Raw genomic sequence first — 20,056 nt, 5'->3', positions numbered from 1 at the left:
TTCATTCAGTCTGTTTACATTCATATCAATGTATATCGTGCTAATTTAGATAACTTGTTATATCTTTTCTGTAACTTAGCATTAGTAATATGATACATATTTCATGATTCGTATCGGTAGCTATTTATCCTCTGAAACAAACCGATCACTAATGGTATGTGGTATGGTATCCTGGTCACGGCCCCATTTGTAAAAGGAAAGAGAATAGTGTGCTTCCACCGGGGATTGAACCCTCGATCTCCAGGTTCCTAGTCGGACGCTTTACCACTGAGCTAAAGGGAAATTCCCTCTAGCTCGAAGCTAGAAGGCGACCTTAATCCTATGTACAATTGAACCCTGACACAGGTATATAATATGAATTAATGAAGCACACACCAACCCTGCAGGTCGAGGATCGAGAGAAGAATACACCTGCTGTTACCCACTGTATTGGTTTCGTAAGAGGCGACTAATGCGTGAATCCGATGCAGAATTGGGGTTTTGCTTTTGTGTCCTCTACTTGGGGACACAAAAGTGACCAAAATGAATCTGCTGCACCCGTTGCAATAGCTGGGATATTAATATTTCTCTCTACTTTTAAAGTAATTTTATTTACTAGTGATTTGCTTGTTAATACCTCACGTTTGGTTTTAATGTTGAGCGTTCAACACTATATTTTACTAGAAAAAAAATCAAACGTAATGAAATATAGAATTGTTATCATTGCATAATCGTAAGAGGCGACTAAATTTGGTATCTTATCTTTTCTCTTCTTTCTAAACAACTTCCTTCCACCTAAAATCTCCCATGACAATGCCTAACTTTTGGCCTTTAGTTCAGCGTTCGCCCCTGTGAGGAAGGCTTTGGGGGTTTTCCCCTGGCCGAGACATACTAGAGTCTGGAAAAATGGTAGTTTCTACTCCTGCATAACGCTCAGCAATTTAGGAGTTGGACGACTGGTTCGCCCGTTGTCAGTATAATGTGACCGGGTGGGGTACCCCATCTTGTTGGGTGTCTTCGGCAGTATTTTTCAGTGAGGTAGCACTATAAAGTCGGCATCAGTTCCACGCTATCAAAAGGAGACAAACGCGAACATTTTGCAGCCTCCCAAAACACTACACGAATAGTTGATAGGACGTTAAACCAAACCAAACCAAACCAAACTCTTTTTGTACAATACTAATGATAACTGGGTTCTCCGTTTCAGAAAAACGACTTCGAAATGCAAGGTAAGTTGGCTGCAGGTCGTTTAGGGTTTTTACTGCTTTGAATACAAAACCTACAAAAAACAACTACATAGTCGGATTTCTGATACATAATTAAATGTTTTGCTACCATGGGAGTCGTCGATTACTATTTGATTATTTGTAATATGTCATTAAAATAATATTTCGGTCAGACATCAAAAACTGAATTCTGTTTCATTTCAAAGGATGCATGGTTCCCAAACATGATTGTAGTAAATTGTTTGTCTATATTGATATAAAACTATTGATATAATATCACGATCATTATTTTAGAAAAGGTAAAGAAGGAACAAAGAGAACTGCAGGCCCGGTATCTGGTATTTACAACTCCATTGGTTCAAATTTAGGTAGGTGATAAACAAACTGTTACAAATATAGGTAGGTGATATAACTACTGTTACAAATATAGGAAGGTGATAAGACAAACTGCTACAAATATAGGTAGGTGACAAAACAAACTGCTACAAATATAGGTAGGTGACAAAACAAACTGCTACAAATATAGGTAGGTGACAAAACAAACTGCTACAAATATAGGTAGGTGATATAACTACTGTTACAAATATAGGAAGGTGATAAAACAAACTGCTACAAATATAGGTAGGTGATCAAACAAACTGCTACAAATATAGGAAGGTGATATATTATTTGTTACAAATATAGGTAGGTGATATAACATTTGTTACAAATATAGGAAGGTGATATATTATTTGTTACAAATATAGGTAGGTGATATAACTACTGTTACAAATATAGGAAGGTGATAAAACAAACTGCTACAAATATAGGTAGGTGATAAAACAAACTGCTACAAATATAGGTAGGTGATATATTATTTGTTACAAATATAGGTAGGTGATATACTATTTGTTACAAATATAGGTAGGTGATCAAACTACTGTTACAAATATACGTAGGTGATAAAACTACTGCTACAAATATAGGTAGGTGATATAACTACTGTTACAAATATAGGTAGGTGATATAACTAATGTTACAAATATAGGAAGGTGATATAACTAATGTTACAAATATAGGTAGGTGATATAACATTTGTTACAGATATAGGTATGTGATAGAACTACTGTTACAAATATAGGTAGGTGATATAACTACTGTTACAAATATAGGTTGGTGATATAACTACTGTTACAAATATAAGTAGGTGATATAACTACTGTTACAAATATAAGTAGGTGATATAACTACTGTTACAAATAAAGGTAGGTGATATAACATTTGTTACAAATATAGGTAGGTCATATATTATTTGTTAGAAATATAGGTAGGTGGTATAACTACTATTACAGATACAGGTAGGTGATATAACTACTGTTACAAATATATGTAGGTGGTATAACATTTGTCACAAATATAGGTAGGTGATATAACTACTGTTACAAATATAGGTAGATGATATATTATTTGTTACAAATATAGGTAGGTGGTATAACTAATGTTACAAATATAGGTAGGTAATATAACTACTGTTACAAAATATAGGTAGGTGATATGACTACTGCTACATATATAGGTAGGTGGTTGAACTACTGTTACAAATATAAGTAGGTGGTATAACATTTGTTACAAATATAGGTAGGTGATATAACTACTGTTACAAATATGGGTAGGTGATATAACATTTATTACAATTATAGGTAGGTGATAAAACAAACTGCTACAAATATAGGTAGGTGATAAAACAAACTGCTACAAATATAGGTAGGTGATAAAACAAACTGCTACAAATATAGGTAGGTGATAAAACAAACTGCTACAAATAAAGGTAGGTGATATAACATTTGTTACAAATATAGGTAGGTGATATAACTACTGTTACAAATATAGGTAGGTGATATATTATTTGTTACAAATATAGGTAGGTGGTATAACTAATGTTACAAATATATGTAGGTAATATAACTACTGTTACAAAATATAGGTAGGTGATATGACTACTGCTACATATATAGGTAGGTGGTATAACTACTGTTACAAATATAAGTAGGTGGTATAACATTTGTTACAAATATAGGTAGGTGATATAAAAACTGTTACAAATATAGGTAGGTGGTTAACTACTGTTACAAATATAGGTTGGTGGTATAACAACTGTTACAAATATAGGTAGGTGATATAACTACTATTACAAATATAGGTAGGTGGTATAACTACTGTTACAAATATCGGTAGGTGATAAAACATTTGTTACAAATATAGGTAGGTGGAATAACATTTGTTACAAATATAGGTAGGATATATATCATTTGTTACAAATAATGGTAGGTGATATAACTACTGCTACAGATATAGGTAGGTGATCAAACAAACTGTTACAAATATAGGTAGGTGATATAATATTTGTTACCAATATAAGTAGGTGATATAACAGTTGTTACAAATATAGGTAGGTGGTAAAACATTTGTTACAAATATAGGTAGGTGATTATAACATTTGTTAGAAATATAGGTAGGTGATATAACTACTATTACAAATATAGGTAGGTGGTATAACTACTGTTACAAATATAGGTAGGTGATTATAACATTTGTTAGAAATATAGGTAGGTGATATAACTACTATTACAAATATAGGTAGGTGGTATAACTACTGTTACAAATATAGGTAGGTGATTATAACATTTGTTAGAAATATAGGTAGGTGATATAACTACTATTACAAATATAGGTAGGTGGTATAACTACTGTTACAAATATAGGTAGGTGATTATAACATTTGTTACAAATAAAGGTAGGTGATATAACTACTGCTACAGATATAGGTAAGTGATATAACTACTGTTACAAATATAGGTAGATGGTATAACATTTGTTAAAAGTATAGGTAGATGATATAACTACTGTTACAAATAAAGGTAGGTGATATAACATTTGTTACAAATATAGGTAGGTGATATATTATTTGTTACAAATATAAGTAGGTGATATAACTACTGTTACAAATATAGGTAGGTGATATAACTACTGTAACAAAAATAGGTAAGTGATATTACTACTGTTACAAATATAGGTAGGTGATAAAACTACTGTTACAGATATAGGTAGGTGATAAAACTTCTGTTACAAATATAGGTAGGTGATATAACTACTGTTACAAATATAAGTAGGTGATAAACTACTGTTACAAATATAGGTAGGTGATAAAACTACTGTCACAAATAATGGTAGGTGATATAACTGCTGCTACAAATAAAGGTATGTGATATAAACTACTGCTACAAATAAAGGTAGGTGATATATAATAACTGTTAGAAATATAGGTAGGTAATATAATAATTCTTACCAACTTGGATGCCACACGCGAATTAAAAACGTTTGCCTTTTCTGAGCAATTGATCTGGTCTCTGTTGTAGTTTTTAAGAGCAATGCGGTTAACATGTCATTTTGGTTTTGTTTGTGTCATCTCTGTTCCTTTTGTTACTTTAACCTTCGAATTGGATGTTTCTATTTTACTCGCGACCATCGTTACCTCCATAACAACTTAACAGCTATATCCGTTTATAATTAAAAATTGTTATTACAGATGACGTAAACAAGAAAGAAAAGTAAGTCAAACGATACCTGATGCTTTTATCTCTCCTCTATTCCAACTGTTGTGATGTGGACATTGGTCTCAGAACTATACATTTAATTATTACATCAGACTGGAACAGTCATTTCTGCGTCAAATATGTACCGTTGTCCTTTTTATTAGCCCACCACAATCTGATATTGGGCTATCTAAATTATCCTTCGTTCGCGTTCCGTCGTTCCTCCGTTCTTTAAGAATTCTTGTTAGCACTATCTCTCAGACAGTGCTAAAGGGATCTTTCTCAACTTTCACATTAAGGTTTCCGATAGCCCTTTAATAATCATATCGAATTTTGGGACTGGTCGGAAAACCAAGACGGTAGGCATCAATTTTGAATTTTGGGAGTTGAAGTTTGCTAGCACTATTTATGAAGAAGAGTTTAAGTTTTTTCTTCAAATTTCAAATGAAGGATCCTCATGTCCCCTTGTTACGCTTATCGAATTATTTGACTGATTGGAAACGGAGATGACCGTTTGGCGGCTATCTTGAATTTTGATAATCAAATATTGTTAGCGCTATTTCTTAGAAAGTGCCGGAGGGATCCTACTCAAGATTGACACTAAGGTTCCTAATTGTCCTTTTTTGTGAAAATGGATTTTTGGGAATAATGAAATTTTTGTATGCAATAACATTTGTCATAGCGGCGAATAACAAGGTTTAAGTTAATGAACAAGCTTCCCGTGAAGGATTTCCAACACGAAACCGGGCAACAGTATATGTGAGCAAAATGATGAGCAAATCGCGTTCAAGTTAATTTTTTAATAAAATTGAAAATTGACCTGCACCATTTTAAATAAGTTGTTACACAATCCTGGAAACCACGGGTATCTACTTTGGCCATATATAATCACAAAAATATATTTGATACAATGTATACTGAACGAGTACGTATTCTTTCAATCCATTTTTTTTTTATTTATTATTATGGGCCGATGAAGTAATATTACGTCTACAGTGAAAAACTATATTAAACACTTGGATAACTACTCAATTGTATGGCTAATCCATTATCCGATCTAACCTCCGACCGAATAATCCGATTACCTGTTAAAACATGGAACTGATTTGTTTTTTAAGAAATACAGCTAATGCATTACAAATCAAATAACAAAATATCCATACTATTACATACATCGCCGTCAAACATTCCTCAGTTAAACCGTGGGACACCAAAGGTTACACTGACACGTGCTGAGGTATTGTATAAATGTATCAAAAGGCGTTTATTTTTTTTTGTTGCTTGTCATTGTTATAAATCTGACGAGGACAGCTGAATACAGCAGTAAGACGTACATTAGTCTTATATGCATGCTTTCTTTTAACAAAAAATAGACGTCGTGTCCATATGGCGCAGTAACAATATATGCTTTGCCTGACATTTTGCATCGTTTACGAATTAAACTTTCATTTTTAAAGAGGTTACTTATTTCGTGTTTCTAGCGATCATTTTATGTCACAGAGTCATTGATTTTACTGATGGACACTCAATCGATGGTGTTTTTAAATTTTGTAGAGAGCGAATTTTTAAACAATATACTTTGATCAACTATAATGAAACATTATTACTAAATGTGATATTTTCGGAATAATTTGAATCAATTTGTAGCTTTGGCAATATTTATGACGACATACCTGGTGGATCTGCTCTTTTCACATCTTCGGGTTCCGGTTCAGTAACAGCAGGAGAAGGAAATGTGTCACTAGTTGTTCCAAAAACTGACCAGGAGGTGAGTCTTGCCGAGTTAAGCTCAAAGTCAAAGTAGCTTTTGATTGTTGAAAACGTGTTGAAAAGTGTTCCCAACCTTTATCGAAAAAACTATGTTTTCCATACGATCATGTATGTTTTTCAAGGGAAAGTAATGCAATCCTTTCTCTTGCTTTATATCTAAACAAATTAGAGTAGGTCATGTTGCCCCGTCATATATTGATGATTATTTTCGTTGGTTTAACATCTGAACCTTTCAAATTATACATTATGTATTGATATGTCAGAGCAAACGTGCATATTGGGGATGGTTAAAACTCCAGCTCAATCGTAGGGAAGGTAGAATTTAAGATAAATGGGGTGAACGTAAAATTTAGCTCAATGGAGTGAAGTTGGTGTGCAAGCAGCGCTCAATAGGGTGAGAGAAAATCGTGCAAACTCCAGCACAAAGGGATGAGGGGAAAACTGCAAACCTCACCCTCTCAAGCAAATTCGAGCCCAAATGGGTGAGGAAAACCCGTGCAAACTCAATTCCATATATATTATGACTTTATGCTTAGCTATTTGTGAGTTTGTTTAACATTAAGTGTTGGCAATGATTATGTTTCAGAAGGATCTGTCTGCAAAGAAGCCGAAACCGGCTGTCTTAAAGAAGCCTGCTAGTCGTAAACATAGAAGCCCAGTGCCCACGCCCGACATTGTAAACAAAGACTCAACATCGGGAGATATGGTTTCAATAACGATAACGGAAGTGGATGAAACGGGTAAATATAAATTATACATGTGCATACACAGAAAAGTGTGGTGTCGAATTTACGTCAAAATATTTGATGGTCATGTTGTATGACTAATTAATTGTCATAAATGCGTAATTTGAATTCGAATTTGATAAAAAAAGAAGTTAAAATATGATCCCAGGAAACATTAACATTATCACCTCTGAAAATATATAAAGAATAAAGAATAGATCTTTCGATCCATGTGCGACATGTGTGTGAAAGTGACGATTTGTTTCTAAAATATCAGTTTGAAGTGCGCTCCGGGCGCGGGTCGCATATTTCCCGCATATTATAGAGGGCCGGAGTTCTGACGTTAATCGACCACAGACCGATATGAAAAAAGTCGATAAACGTCAGAATAATTCGGACGACTATTCCAGTATAAGTCATACTTAATAGAAATATTCCTTTGGTTAATATTGTATTAACATATTGACATATTGTAAGTAAGCAAAATGTCAACCTCTCGTTTTCGATAACAGTTAAATGAATGTTGATTTGACAGTTGCCTTCAACAATCTTCTTTGTTAGTTCTACCTGTCCATTATTAACCTAACATGCTACACCGTTTCCTTGGTTGCCTCTTGTAACTTATGTGAATTATCGAATCAACCCAAATTATAAGATGGCTGCCGCGGGCTCTGCAATTGTCAACACCTGATGTCACCATGTTTATCTTCTGAAATGATATGGAGATGGGCACACCAAAAACTGCTCACACATATATTACGATATATATCAGCTTCCACATTCATGATTCAGAACAGTACAAATATTGGCAATGAATTGAACAGCCCTTGGCTTCCTTTATGTGGTTACTATTTGGTATAAACTGTCATTTTAGACAAAACTGTGGCCTATGTTGTTATTGTGTGTTGACGGGGTCGTGTATTTGTTGTTGTGTGTTGACGGGGTCGTGTATTTGTTGTTGTGTGTTGACGGGGTTGTGTATTTGTTGTTGTGTGTTGACAGGGTCGTGTATTTGTTGTTGTGTGTTGACGGGGTCGTGTATTTGTTGTTGTGTGTTGACGGGGTCGTGTATTTGTTGTTGTGTGTTGACGGGGTCGTGTATTGTGGTTCATATTGTTCTTGTGTGCTAGTTAATTGGATTCTTATTGGTAAACGCTATTCAAAATATCTTGTTTACCTAAGCTTTTAGATTTACTGTGATACACGTCTCCTATATTAATTGGGGTTTTGTTCGCCTTGGTTTATTATTACGACCACTGATTCTTATAAATTGAGATAGGTCTTGTAACGTTATCTGTGAATACACCCCCACCTCCCCCCACCCTCGACTTCTATTTATCACGAATGACGCCATAATGAAAAGTTTGTCACCACCTAGGAAAAGGACATGTAACTACGAGATAATTATATATTTTTAACAGTTAAATATAGTAAATATAGGATAGATTTGATGACAGATTTAGGATATCGACCTGATTTACATTAATGTGAAACGTATTTGTATTATATTATTTTGTAGAGGGCGAGTCAGAAAAGTAAGTGTTTCTTCTTTGAGCATTTGTAACATGCATATATATATCTTGCTTTTCATGGAGTTTTTGGGAAAAATACGCAATAATAAAATCGTAGCATTTTGGAACAAAAACAAAACAAAAATATGATACAATCTTTTGCATCAAATTAGTTTTTATTAGTTATATATATGTTTTTGATGAAAAAGCTAAGAAGCTTGTAGTTGGTAGACAGTCTACAACAAGTTATTCTATAGAATGACCTTTTGTCTTCATCCTTGAATTGACATTGTTATGTTATTATAATACTTTTCTTTCCCTGCTAATGCTCTTCAGCATTTATATGGGGTTTATTTTCATAAAATTCCTTCAATGATATTGTCTTAATTTGTAAAAGAAACAAAATAACTCTGTGCTGGTATGGGGACAGGACCTGCTGTATCCTACTGCATGTTATGAGAGGTGACTATTGTGGGAATCCGTTTTTTGTAATAACCTTTGTAGAAACAAATAATGCGCAACTTTTTATAGACTTCCTTTATGTTTAATTCTTAAATAACAATTTAAATGTTTAAATAATGTTGCTTTAGAACGGATGATAAACCTGCAGAAGACGTTGGTAGCCCTTGTGAATATATGGACATGCGCGTCCCAGGTACGTAGTTGTATTAACGGTTCCTTAAATCAATTCATTAACACTCTGTTATGGTTTCTTTGTTTCAAACTTACCTTTTCTCGATTCTGGAATCAAACTAAGTACATTTACAGATGATCGATTTCTTCCTATTGGTTATGTTGATCTGAGAACTTCACGAAAAGACATAAGGAGCATAAACATATTAACCCAGTAACCCTTAAAGTCACATTGAAACCTTACAAAACAAAATAATGGGCAAGTCCATTTTAAAAATGTAGGGGTGAATGAGTTAAACAAAGGAATTGTTATTGATATGTTTGATATGTAAAAATATAATAAATAAATAGTGGTAAAGTCCTTTATCACGCCAGCTGATTAACTGGGATAATTACCTACCGGGGCTTTTTAAGTTGTCAGTGTTAGCAATCCGTGTTATAGTATAAAAAAATCATTTATTTAAAGATTCATTGCTTGATTTGATACATGTATAATATTAACACATTTCACTGATAGTAATATGTGTATACAACTTGTAAACATGTTAAACACGTATATTGATGTGTAACGTTTCACAATTGTATTGTGTAATGTACACGTACAGGTTGTAATTGTAAATACTTCAACTTGACCCCGAAACCCTCCTGAAGATTCAAATAATTCCAAAACCGCATACAAAGATTTGTTCTGTTATATTATTGCGGATAATTTTATAGAATATCACTCACTTATGACGTCAGATTAAAAGCAGGTCATGAAGTGATGACTTTGTGATAGTGTAGTGTAAACAATGGACCTGATGAATAAGACGATAGAAAACTCTAAGTCATCTAATGTGGTCTTTGCGAATATTCCGATTTAATCTTGGTAATGTGATTAGAAATCGTTAAAAAAATCTTACTTCTGGAGATGTATTGATATAAAGAATGTCAATTCAGAAGGCTCTGTAGTGAAACAAGCAAAAACTGTCATTAACACAAGTTCTAGTGAAGTAATTGGATTTATGTGAAATTGAAACTCATTCAAGGCGTTTATTGATTTTATACATAGACTGCTATGTACGTTTATACATTCACTGTGAAAACATACACACAAAAACGGGAGAAAAATGATAATGATAACAAAACCCTCTTTGTTCTAGTCTTAAAATATACTCCCTGGTCCCATATTATGATCTGGTACACAAACATATGTAAAGTGTAGGTCAACAGGTCAAAATAGTTCTTACAAGTACGTTAGGTCTATTTCCAATTCATTGATTTTCTGTTCCGTTTATTTTTCATTTTCCCCAAAAGATTACCCAGCAGATTTATATCTATATAGGTAACAAATATCATCATATCGTCTCTATCGTACTTTTGTTGCAGAAACAGAATACGTGGATATTCGAAGACCAGTGGAAGTACGGGCAGAAATCAGTTGATTCCCCTCAGCGTCATCAAACATCAATTCATACTCCCTACAAACACACTGGTCTTATATATGTAATGTGATCAATTAGCATGTCCCTTTGTCTGGCACAAAAGTTCAAACAATTATTTATATAAAATGACTGAATTTGTGAATTGGTATTTCACTTGCTCAACAAGCACTTATCAACATTGGACATAGGAGTGTGCTTTACAGCAAATATTTGTCAACATCAGGCCAAGCAAGTTTCGTGTTCGAACCATAGTTAATCATCACAAGACATAGGAAGTAACTTGATAAAACAGTTATTGATCATCAAAAGTCACAGCACATGATGATCATTTGTCCTCAACAAATACAGGACGTGACGTGTTCAAATCATATTTATCATAAACAGTCAAAGGCAATGTCTTGTTCAAACGATCATACGTGTTCAACTGACTCAAAAAGTGCCGTGTTTCAACTCGAGAATATCATCAGCAGACACGAGTAGCGTCGTTATCAAATTGTATTTAAAATCACAAGACACTGGACGTGTCGTCTTCAAACACTCATTTATCATAAGTAGACACATGAAGTGTATTCGCACAATCTTTTATCATCAATAGTCACAGGAAGTGTCGAGTTCAAACCATATTTCTCATCATAGGACATGTTGTTATTATTATTTGCAGAGAAAGTTGGGTTCAAACAATTATTTATCATCTACAGCCATAGAAAGTGTCGTGTTCCATCATTTTGCCACCTTTAGATACCGGAATTGACGTGTTAAAACTCTTATTTACCTTCATCAGATACACGAAGTTTATACGAACACAACAGGTAGTCCACATACATTTAGAACTTCTGTCCTGGAAAACATTACTATTTTTATGAAATCATGAGTCTCTTGGTATAATAAATATTTCCACTTCAAGTATAGCTGGTGTGTTGTCTCTTCAATTGAGTAAATTGGATTTCATTCGCCGACAGTTTAAAACAGGCAGCGACTGTATTATATCCCTTAATATATAATATCTCGCCGGTTGTATTATACCGCCAAATGTATACAAATGTCGAAGTCTCAAACAGATGACTGTGACATCTAGCAGACTGGACTGTATACTAATATTGATTGTCTTATATCATTTGGTAGTACTGTAGTATACATATGCAAGACCACACATTTGTGTTTTTCTAACGAATCAGAAAGCAAGAGTTTATTGCGCGGACGAATATATATTCAAGAGAGCGCGGAGCGCACGAGTGAATATATACGTCCGCGCAATAAATGCTTTTATCACATACCTTCCGTATTTGGTAGAGATCGATACAAAGATTTTTATAAACTTTGATATTTTTTGCAAATACCGGGAACTTTTCAGTTCGACATGACAAGGGGATTCCCATAAAAAGTAGTTCCGGCTAGTAGGTAAATACAACATTCCGTATTGAACATGTGCAATACAGAACGTTGTATTTCATGGTCTGAAAATTGCTTGTATTACTATAACAAGATTCAACAGGTATGTGATAAAATCAACTATATTATAAATATGGCTGTAATATATCGTAAACTGTCTTTAACCACCGATTGTTTTATAATTCAGACCCTGTCATACCGCGCAGACTGTATTTCATTGCAAACAGTATGAATACGCTGAATGTATTAAACTGCCGACTATTTTTAATTGTAGCGGCTGTGTTTTTCATTCGACTGTATTTAGTTTGTGAGTGCACAACGCACCATAAAAAACGTGCACAAATCGTGGATACTTCGAGCACACATCACCCGCATATTGTACACATATCAAGGCGATTTAACAATCGTTAACCCTGTTGTGCGATGATATCCGGACAAATGGGAAATTAAGTTGCTCAATATTTCGGAATGAGTAAAATACGGAAGACTCGAATGACTTAAGTTACATTGTAGATATTTAATTTCAGATAAATTTGTATAATGCCCAATTTTACAACGCATGTTAATGGCCGTAAAACTGACAAGAATGGGGATCGTCCATTCCCCCACAGATATGCGCAAAAGATATATGTCTGTCGTTGGCACACGATGTGCATATTTGGCACACTCCCTTCACACACAGTACGCGCATTGAAAATCGCGAAGCGTTGTGATATCTCACATCTGTATGTAGCCAACTATGTTTGTACTGTTGAGTGTATTATACTGTCGAAAGGTAACCTTGCTGTTCTGATCAGTCTCACAATGAAACATGTTCAACTACAGACCAATGGAAACTTTCATATGATGTGACAAAGATTTTCGAAAAACTTTACAAATTCCGACAAACTTTAATTATTAGATGCAATATTGCTTCATGTCGGTCATGAAGTTTTTTATCGTAAGAGGAGGGAATACGGATTTTAATACGGTTTAGTTTGAGTTTACTTTCAGAGTTCAGTTTCAGTTAGTATATGTATCTTGAGCCAAATATGCAAAATTACTTGGTGTAGTGTAAATTTAAAACATGCTAATTGTTGTCAACATCCCCCATTTATTGAGTGTTCGTGGTAACAATAATCTATGAAAGAATACACACAAAACAGTCTAAGCCACTTACAACAAATGATATAAAAGAAACAGAATGAAACATAATTAATTTTGTTCTTCCGACCTCACAATAGATCCTTATCCTGTCACTAGACACATGTGGTCCAGTAACGGTATACCTGTTGAGTTTTTATGGATACTTTTTATTCTGGTATTTCTTTTTTTATACAATTAAGTGAAAGCAGTTTTTTTTTACAAAATCGTTACTATATGTATATGTAACATATATTTATCTTTTTATCGTTTTTATACACATGCTTTTACTTGTTCGTGTCCTTTGGAAAAACAATATTTTGTTATCATCCACAGGTACCTCGGATACTTATTGTCCTTCGGTAGTAATATTGTTTGAGAAGGGTTGGGTTATATGTATACATTTCCACATGTCTAACAAGCTATTTATTTGACGTTTGTACAAGATATGCATTTTAGGAAGAAAATATAAGAAATTCAATTTTAGGTAAAGTCCCCTTCGTATTAAAGTTAATTCAATTGGACTGTCTGAAGATTGATGTTTCCCAACTAAGACACCACCCAGTTCTGTAACGCACGTTTTCTTTCATCTGTTGTATTGCCCGATATCCCCGTAGTGTTTCCTTCGCCTTTATCATGTCCTGCCTACCTACGCGAATCGCCTCGTCGTCAGGGTCGGAGAAGATAATCAACCTTTATCAAAGACGGTTTAGACGGCTATGTAAATAACTTAATCAGAGAATACATATCTTCTATCAACATCGGTGAAAAGAGAAACTAGTTTGGATATGACCCGGATTTCAAACCATTTGGTGTAAACTTGTTTGACAGATTTCGGACAGAGTTCGATATAATATTTTCTGTCAATGATTTTGTCGCCAAAACAGCATGTGCTGCTTTATGCGTTGTTGTTATTGCATTGATTTATGCTGAAATAGGCTGATTCGTCGGTTAAATATAAATATCCAGAACCTTCCACATTAATATTTTCAAAAGATGATATAATACATTATGCAATATGTTTGTTATATGTTTTTTTTAATGAAAACAAACTTTTAAGTATACGAGTCAGTATTTGTTTATGTCAGGATTTCTTCTAAATTATTAAGATAATCTGCTGTTTTGTTTCTTCTATACCCCCACAGTAGATAGCGTGTCTACTATTAGGATTGGCACTTTAATGAAAACATCACAATACCTGTAGTAATGTGGCCTTAAACACCAAAACATGTGCGGTAAATGTCGGATTCACTCTTTCTTTGGATCGTATTGGATTATGGAGTCATCAACGGTTCCCACTCATCATTAAATGCGATTTTTCAAAAACTGCAGATTTTCGTAATACGTCGTATTTACGTCCATCTTTTTGAAATAACCATCTTTTGTTCTGTTGTAGATAAGCTCCTCCATACAGTCGAATGTGAAAGTCTGATAGTTCATGTAAAACTTATTTGCAAATAATTCCTTTCTTTTGGAAAGTACAGGCAAGTCTCCGATGCCAAATATACAAATTGATCGTACCATCCTTCCAGCACAAGGTTGGGTTCCCCAATTTTTGAATCTTGAGTTCTTTATATACGGTTCCACGTAACCTGAAAATTTAAACGAGACGTTAAAATTCTGCTACAGTAATGTTTTGATCATTGTTGTGTAACTAACGATTGCTCAAAGGTATTCCTATTCAACAAGAGAGGAAAATATAACAGGGACAAAGTAGGTGCAAACTCATGACCTTGTAGAGATAAAAACAATATGGATTACCGCTAAACGATCTACACAATAGATTAAGCTAGGGGAGAGATATGTGAAAAGGAAAGCTTTACAATGGGATTCGTCGAAACGTACACGGATATTAGGACCAGATGTTCTGGAAGGGTAAAAGTCTTCAACGTAATCGACAGCACACAAAATCAACAAATGCCGCGCCCTCAAAGCGAGGGCAGGGAAGTGACAACAAAACAACACGACACGTATAACGTAATAAAACATCGACCTTCATTTACAAATACATTAATATACCGCCTTCAGCACATATACACACAAGGCGATATAACCGACAGTACTATTTAATAAGACCATAATGGCGACCCTAAAACCTGCCTAACACAGCCTGGATATCTCGAATCTAGAACCAACTAAGCTTTGTTTGTTTCTCCCTCGCAACAGTAAAGGTAATTAAAAGACGATTTCCAAGGCAGCACCGAAAAGAAATGGATTTTAAACAGGACAGACAACCCAAGTATTACAATAGGGGCAGCATATTATTTTTGGTTTCTTTAATGTCCCTCAGGCAAAAGACACAGTATAATAACCCCGATTCTGCTGGGACCCCACGTTCCTTACCTCTTACAACAAACTGCAGTGGTACACAGCAGGTATCTTCTTTCCCTGAACCTACATGGGCATAATACACCGAACTTACTTTTCACAGATATAAAATTGGGAACCGTATTTAGATCATTAAGGATCCTTGTATCACTGGAATCGATGTTATAGATACTTTCACTGTAGTTTTACATATAACATGCATTTTGTTATACCTTTTGCACGACTGGGAAAGTCCACTGAAGATGACAAGGTAGATCAGTTAGTTGGAGGGACAATAAAACGAACAATGATCAGAGGTTTAAACCCTGATCCACCCCTGCAGGTCGGGGATTGAGGAAAGAATATACCTGTTGTTATCGTAAGAGGCGACTAATGTTTTAAACCCCTACAGAATCGATTTAAATAAATCTGCTGCATCAATTGCAATACTTGGAATCTTTATTTATTTTGTTTTCTCATACGTTTTCTTTGTGTACATAACCCAGGACCATATGTCCGTAAGCAAACGCTTTGTATTAACAAACGTATCAAATATGTTTTGTCTGCGTTTTTACATCGGAAAAACCAGTCCCAGGATGTGTAAACATCACTCGATACACTTCAACATTAACCAACACCTTGATATACCTACAATATGCACCCTAAAATGTATGATGTAAATTACATTCTCTATTTACCGTTAGCAGATCCTGGGATACCAAGGTGAGCATTGTGGTTCAACGACGCAAAAAACGTCTCGTCTGGAACAGATGTATTTCTGCACCAGTTCAAAAACGCTTGTGCAGTTTGATTATGAAGTATATAATCTACAAAGTGTCTGTTTACTGTGATATGGACACCCCCCTTCCCAGGGGTAATACCAGCAGGGGGCGTTCCTGCTTTAGCCCATCTCCGTACATTAGCCCTGAAATGTAAAAAGAAACTTTGAAACAAAAATAAAAACAGAAATTTTTGGTGGAATAACAAAATAATATACGACAAATAAAATGTAACCCTTGTTGTTATTTCATCGATTATTAATACAATTATTTAACAATTTTTGTGTGTAACACTGCCTGTGTAAATATCAGAAAACATTGACGCCACTTTACTAATGCGAATCCTTCCCTTTAAAATTATTATCCTCAACTGTTTTACTATGTTGATGGATTATTTTACACACAATAGCGTTGTACCCATAAGGTTTAAGTTTGTAATAGTATAAGGGGTTTGAAGGCACTATTTCACTGTTTTCCCGAATATTTTTCGAACCACAATTGAACCGGATATTCGTTACCTGGACGCTAAGTACCGTTTGGGAGTATATCTATATCTATATATATGGTATAGTGAAATTGTGTTCAGCTTTCTGCATCGACTTGCCTGAGTAATGAAAAAGGTGTTTCTTTACTGCGTATTTGTAGTGACTAGAATAATATCAATAGAAAACAGAATACCTTTTCAGTGTACCAGCAACGTCGTTGGTGCCATTATATATTTTCAATATCTTGACAAGTTCTCCGTTCGTTCGTAGGGGAAACTCTTGTCCTGTCAGGTTGATAAAGTACTTCCATGTTTTGTATTTCCATAGTTCCTCCATACACAAAATTTCTGGCTCCAGAACTGTAAATGTCCCCCATCTTACATTCACCGATCGTTTTGTTATAAACACATTATCAAAACAATCTGCAATCGTTGATAATGTTTTTCGGAAATCCTCCGCAGTTGTTAAATCTATATGTATACAATAAACATTCTGTGGCCTGTATATTGCCCTTAGAAGTCGTTCGACTTGCATTAGGTCTTTGTATACTAATAAACTATATGCCAATGGAAACTCCTTTTCCTCCCGGGTTAGGTAACTCGTGATGTAACTCTGTTTAAATATTGTACAGTTTTGTACCTGTTCCTGGTAGTATATTGACGATGTTGTTTGTAACGATCTCTTGAATAACATTGCACGCTTTTGTTCTGTTTTATTACCAGCAAAGAGCAACGGACAACTTACTGGTAGGACGCTTTGCCTTGGCAAATCAGGAAAAACAAAATGGAAACGGTCATGATAAATATCATGTGATTGCTTCGCTTGCTCGTCAGCTAACACATGAGTCACGGATTTATTAGATCCCATCCAAGACAACAGTAGCCCATGCTTAGAACAGATGGTTGATGGACATATACTTTTGACTTTGATCCATGATTCGGTATGAAGGAATTGTAGCAATTCCATTGCAAAAGCAAACAGAAATACAAAAATACAGTAGCGTTTGATTTTTGTATATTTCGCCATCTCTATATAATACCTTTAATGTCCTGACGATGGTAAGGCATCTGTGCAGATTTCTTATATGTAACTTAATGCACACATGCAGCGAGATTTAAGCCTTTCTTACCATTGGTAACACATTTTTAATGGAATTTGTGCAGCGGTTACCCGGAAATATAGATCGCTATGGGTGTTCGTTAAAAGCTTGTTAGTTTATGGAATTTTATTCCCGGACTGGTTTAATGTTGTTTGACTTTGTTTGTCTGAAAGAGAACGAAATTCACTAGCTGTAACATTATTATGATGTATTAAAAGTAGATTTAAAACATGTACAAAATAGTTAGGTGCGGAAAGGTGAATAGAGCTGGAAAAACAGATAATTATATGTACTAATTGCTATCAGATATAAAAAAAAAAAAAAACAAGTATAAATCGGTTTAGCTTTCATAGTATTTCAAGTCCAATTAACCTAAAAGCTCATTTAACATAATGTTTTGATATACTAATACTGTTACTGATAATAAAGTGATTGACACTGAAAAACAGAAAATAGAAGTTGATGCATGGATAATGGATAACAATAAATCGATAAACAGATCATGTTACACAGAAAGTTATATTAACATCAGTTAAACATTATATTTAACAAATAATTAAACTATGATTTTAAAACAATCATTGATACAGGAATAAAGTGAAAGAAAGTTGATATAAAAAATTCGTAAAATAATAAATATTATAAGGGTTATGTTGAAAAGAAATAACTCTAAGGAAAAGGCGAAGCATGTTCTGTTTATTTAGGTAACGGTCTCGTAATAGCTAAGGTCATGTTAAAACTTGTTCCATGGGTTAACCGACGTAAAGAAAGAAAACAGAGAAATGATCAGATCCAGAGTGTTGCAATGATAGGTTTTGCTTTCCTCAGTAAAAAACCCAAATTTTGCCGCAGGCCCCACATTAAACACATCTGAAAATATTGTGCAGCTAGATAAAGCAGGCCTAATGCTTTCCCGAACCTACACAGGAGAAACAAGTTTGATGTACCGATTATGTAAGACATAACTAGGCATAAGGATTATGTGAAATGAAAATTAATTTGAAACAGATTAGAATAAAAGTGTTAAAAGGATCAAATAAAACAACATCTGGTATAAGGATTATTAAAAAAATAAATAGAAGCGGAAACAATTTGAATAGAGTGTTACCTTAGAGCTTACAAGAGTCGATAAGTGACGGTCCAGAAGGAGAGTAGTGCCCTGTCTCCTTTACGATATCTGTCTCCTGTCAAACCTAGGGGTGCGTGTAGGCCACCGATGAGTTAACTTTCATTCAACAAGTTTAATCAATAAATACACCGACAGTAAATACATGATAAGCACCGCTACGTTATCGGTGAACTGTGATAATATAGAGACCAGGTCTCTAATATTAAACATGTCCGTATTATCGTACTTATAATGGAACGTTATGGCAGTCACTATGTCGCTTGGACATTTTAACGGATTAAACTGCAGTTGATAGAAATGAAAGTTAAGCGTGATGGGTATCTATAAGCCAGTCAAAATTGCCATGATAGGGAAGAAAGGTTCCAGACCTAAGGCTGAAGCATCAAAACGAACTTTTTACTGGTTTTAGGTTCTTCCTTGCCAGGGTATTAAGTATACGATTAGCAGCGAATATAACCAGAATTTGACAGCTTTTTGCTTTTGTTTTCTCAAAAAAACCGGGATGTATTTGTTATGGAAACCATCTGTTGAAAAAGACCTCAACAAACATGTCACATCGCTGATAACTTTATGGTTCTTTAATGCCATATATATCATTTAGAGACTAGTATTGTCATCGAACTGAAAGAAGGTGCAAGACTTTTTCTTTTTTTCTTTATGTCTATTTCTTTATTTTAAATGACTTCGGTTAAAATATGTGGTAACATACTAAATGAGGGAGGTGCACTAAGGGCCATTTTTTGTCCCACCTTGTTTGACATTTACAATAAGTGCAGTTTCCAAGAATTCCGATATTGCGTTGCTTAGCAACAGCCCTGGCAACCCAATATATAACTTGTGGTCGTTTTTTTCACTTTATAGTGAACTTTTGTTAATATTGTGGAAAGATAATAGTTATAAATTATA

The 20,056-nt window shown here is 34.5% G+C and overlaps 2 protein-coding genes across 4 annotated transcripts in view; one reads left to right on the top strand and one right to left on the bottom strand.

Annotated features, from left to right (window-relative positions):
• Positions 1 to 11,743, top strand: part of LOC110449066 — a 33,390-nt gene extending 21,647 nt beyond the window's left edge. For all 3 annotated transcript variants that reach the window (XM_021495654.1, XM_021495653.1, XM_021495652.1), the window contains 8 exons: positions 1,187 to 1,208; positions 1,500 to 1,573; positions 4,771 to 4,792; positions 6,425 to 6,545; positions 7,134 to 7,287; positions 8,792 to 8,807; positions 9,374 to 9,438; positions 10,785 to 11,743. In XM_021495654.1, the coding sequence (XP_021351329.1) occupies positions 1,187 to 1,208; positions 1,500 to 1,573; positions 4,771 to 4,792; positions 6,425 to 6,545; positions 7,134 to 7,287; positions 8,792 to 8,807; positions 9,374 to 9,438; positions 10,785 to 10,840 (530 nt within the window). In that variant the 3' untranslated portion in view covers positions 10,841 to 11,743. The remainder of the gene's footprint in view (positions 1 to 1,186; positions 1,209 to 1,499; positions 1,574 to 4,770; positions 4,793 to 6,424; positions 6,546 to 7,133; positions 7,288 to 8,791; positions 8,808 to 9,373; positions 9,439 to 10,784) is intronic.
• A 2,634-nt stretch (positions 11,744 to 14,377) lies between these two features.
• On the bottom strand, positions 14,378 to 19,218 carry LOC110449075 (beta-1,3-galactosyl-O-glycosyl-glycoprotein beta-1,6-N-acetylglucosaminyltransferase-like). The gene is made up of 4 exons (XM_021495668.1): positions 19,130 to 19,218; positions 17,116 to 18,187; positions 16,357 to 16,583; positions 14,378 to 14,943 (listed from the first exon to the last, which is right to left on the bottom strand). The coding sequence occupies exons 2-4, from the start codon at positions 17,946 to 17,948 to the stop codon at positions 14,657 to 14,659; spliced, it is 1,347 nt and encodes a 448-aa protein (XP_021351343.1). The 5' UTR covers positions 17,949 to 18,187; positions 19,130 to 19,218; the 3' UTR covers positions 14,378 to 14,656.
• Between the last annotated feature and the right edge of the window lie 838 nt (positions 19,219 to 20,056).

Source organism: Mizuhopecten yessoensis, unplaced genomic scaffold (genome assembly GCF_002113885.1).
Source record: "Mizuhopecten yessoensis strain PY_sf001 unplaced genomic scaffold, ASM211388v2 scaffold4477, whole genome shotgun sequence".
NCBI lineage: Eukaryota > Metazoa > Mollusca > Bivalvia > Pectinida > Pectinidae > Mizuhopecten > Mizuhopecten yessoensis.
Note: the sequence above shows the minus strand (reverse complement) of the source record. Positions and strands in the feature narration are given on the sequence as shown.

What these genes read in the sequence shown, in the direction of transcription:
- LOC110449075 (XM_021495668.1), bottom strand. Translation starts at nt 17,948, where the DNA reads ATGGCGAAATATACAAAAATCAAACGCTACTGTATTTTTGTATTTCTG. An exon ending in GTTGCTGGTACACTGAAAAG is followed by an intron (nt 16,584 to 17,115) that starts GTATTCTGTTTT and finishes TTTACATTTCAG; the next exon opens with GGCTAATGTACGGAGATGGG. An exon ending in TATCCCAGGATCTGCTAACG is followed by an intron (nt 14,944 to 16,356) that starts GTAAATAGAGAA and finishes TTAAATTTTCAG; the next exon opens with GTTACGTGGAACCGTATATA.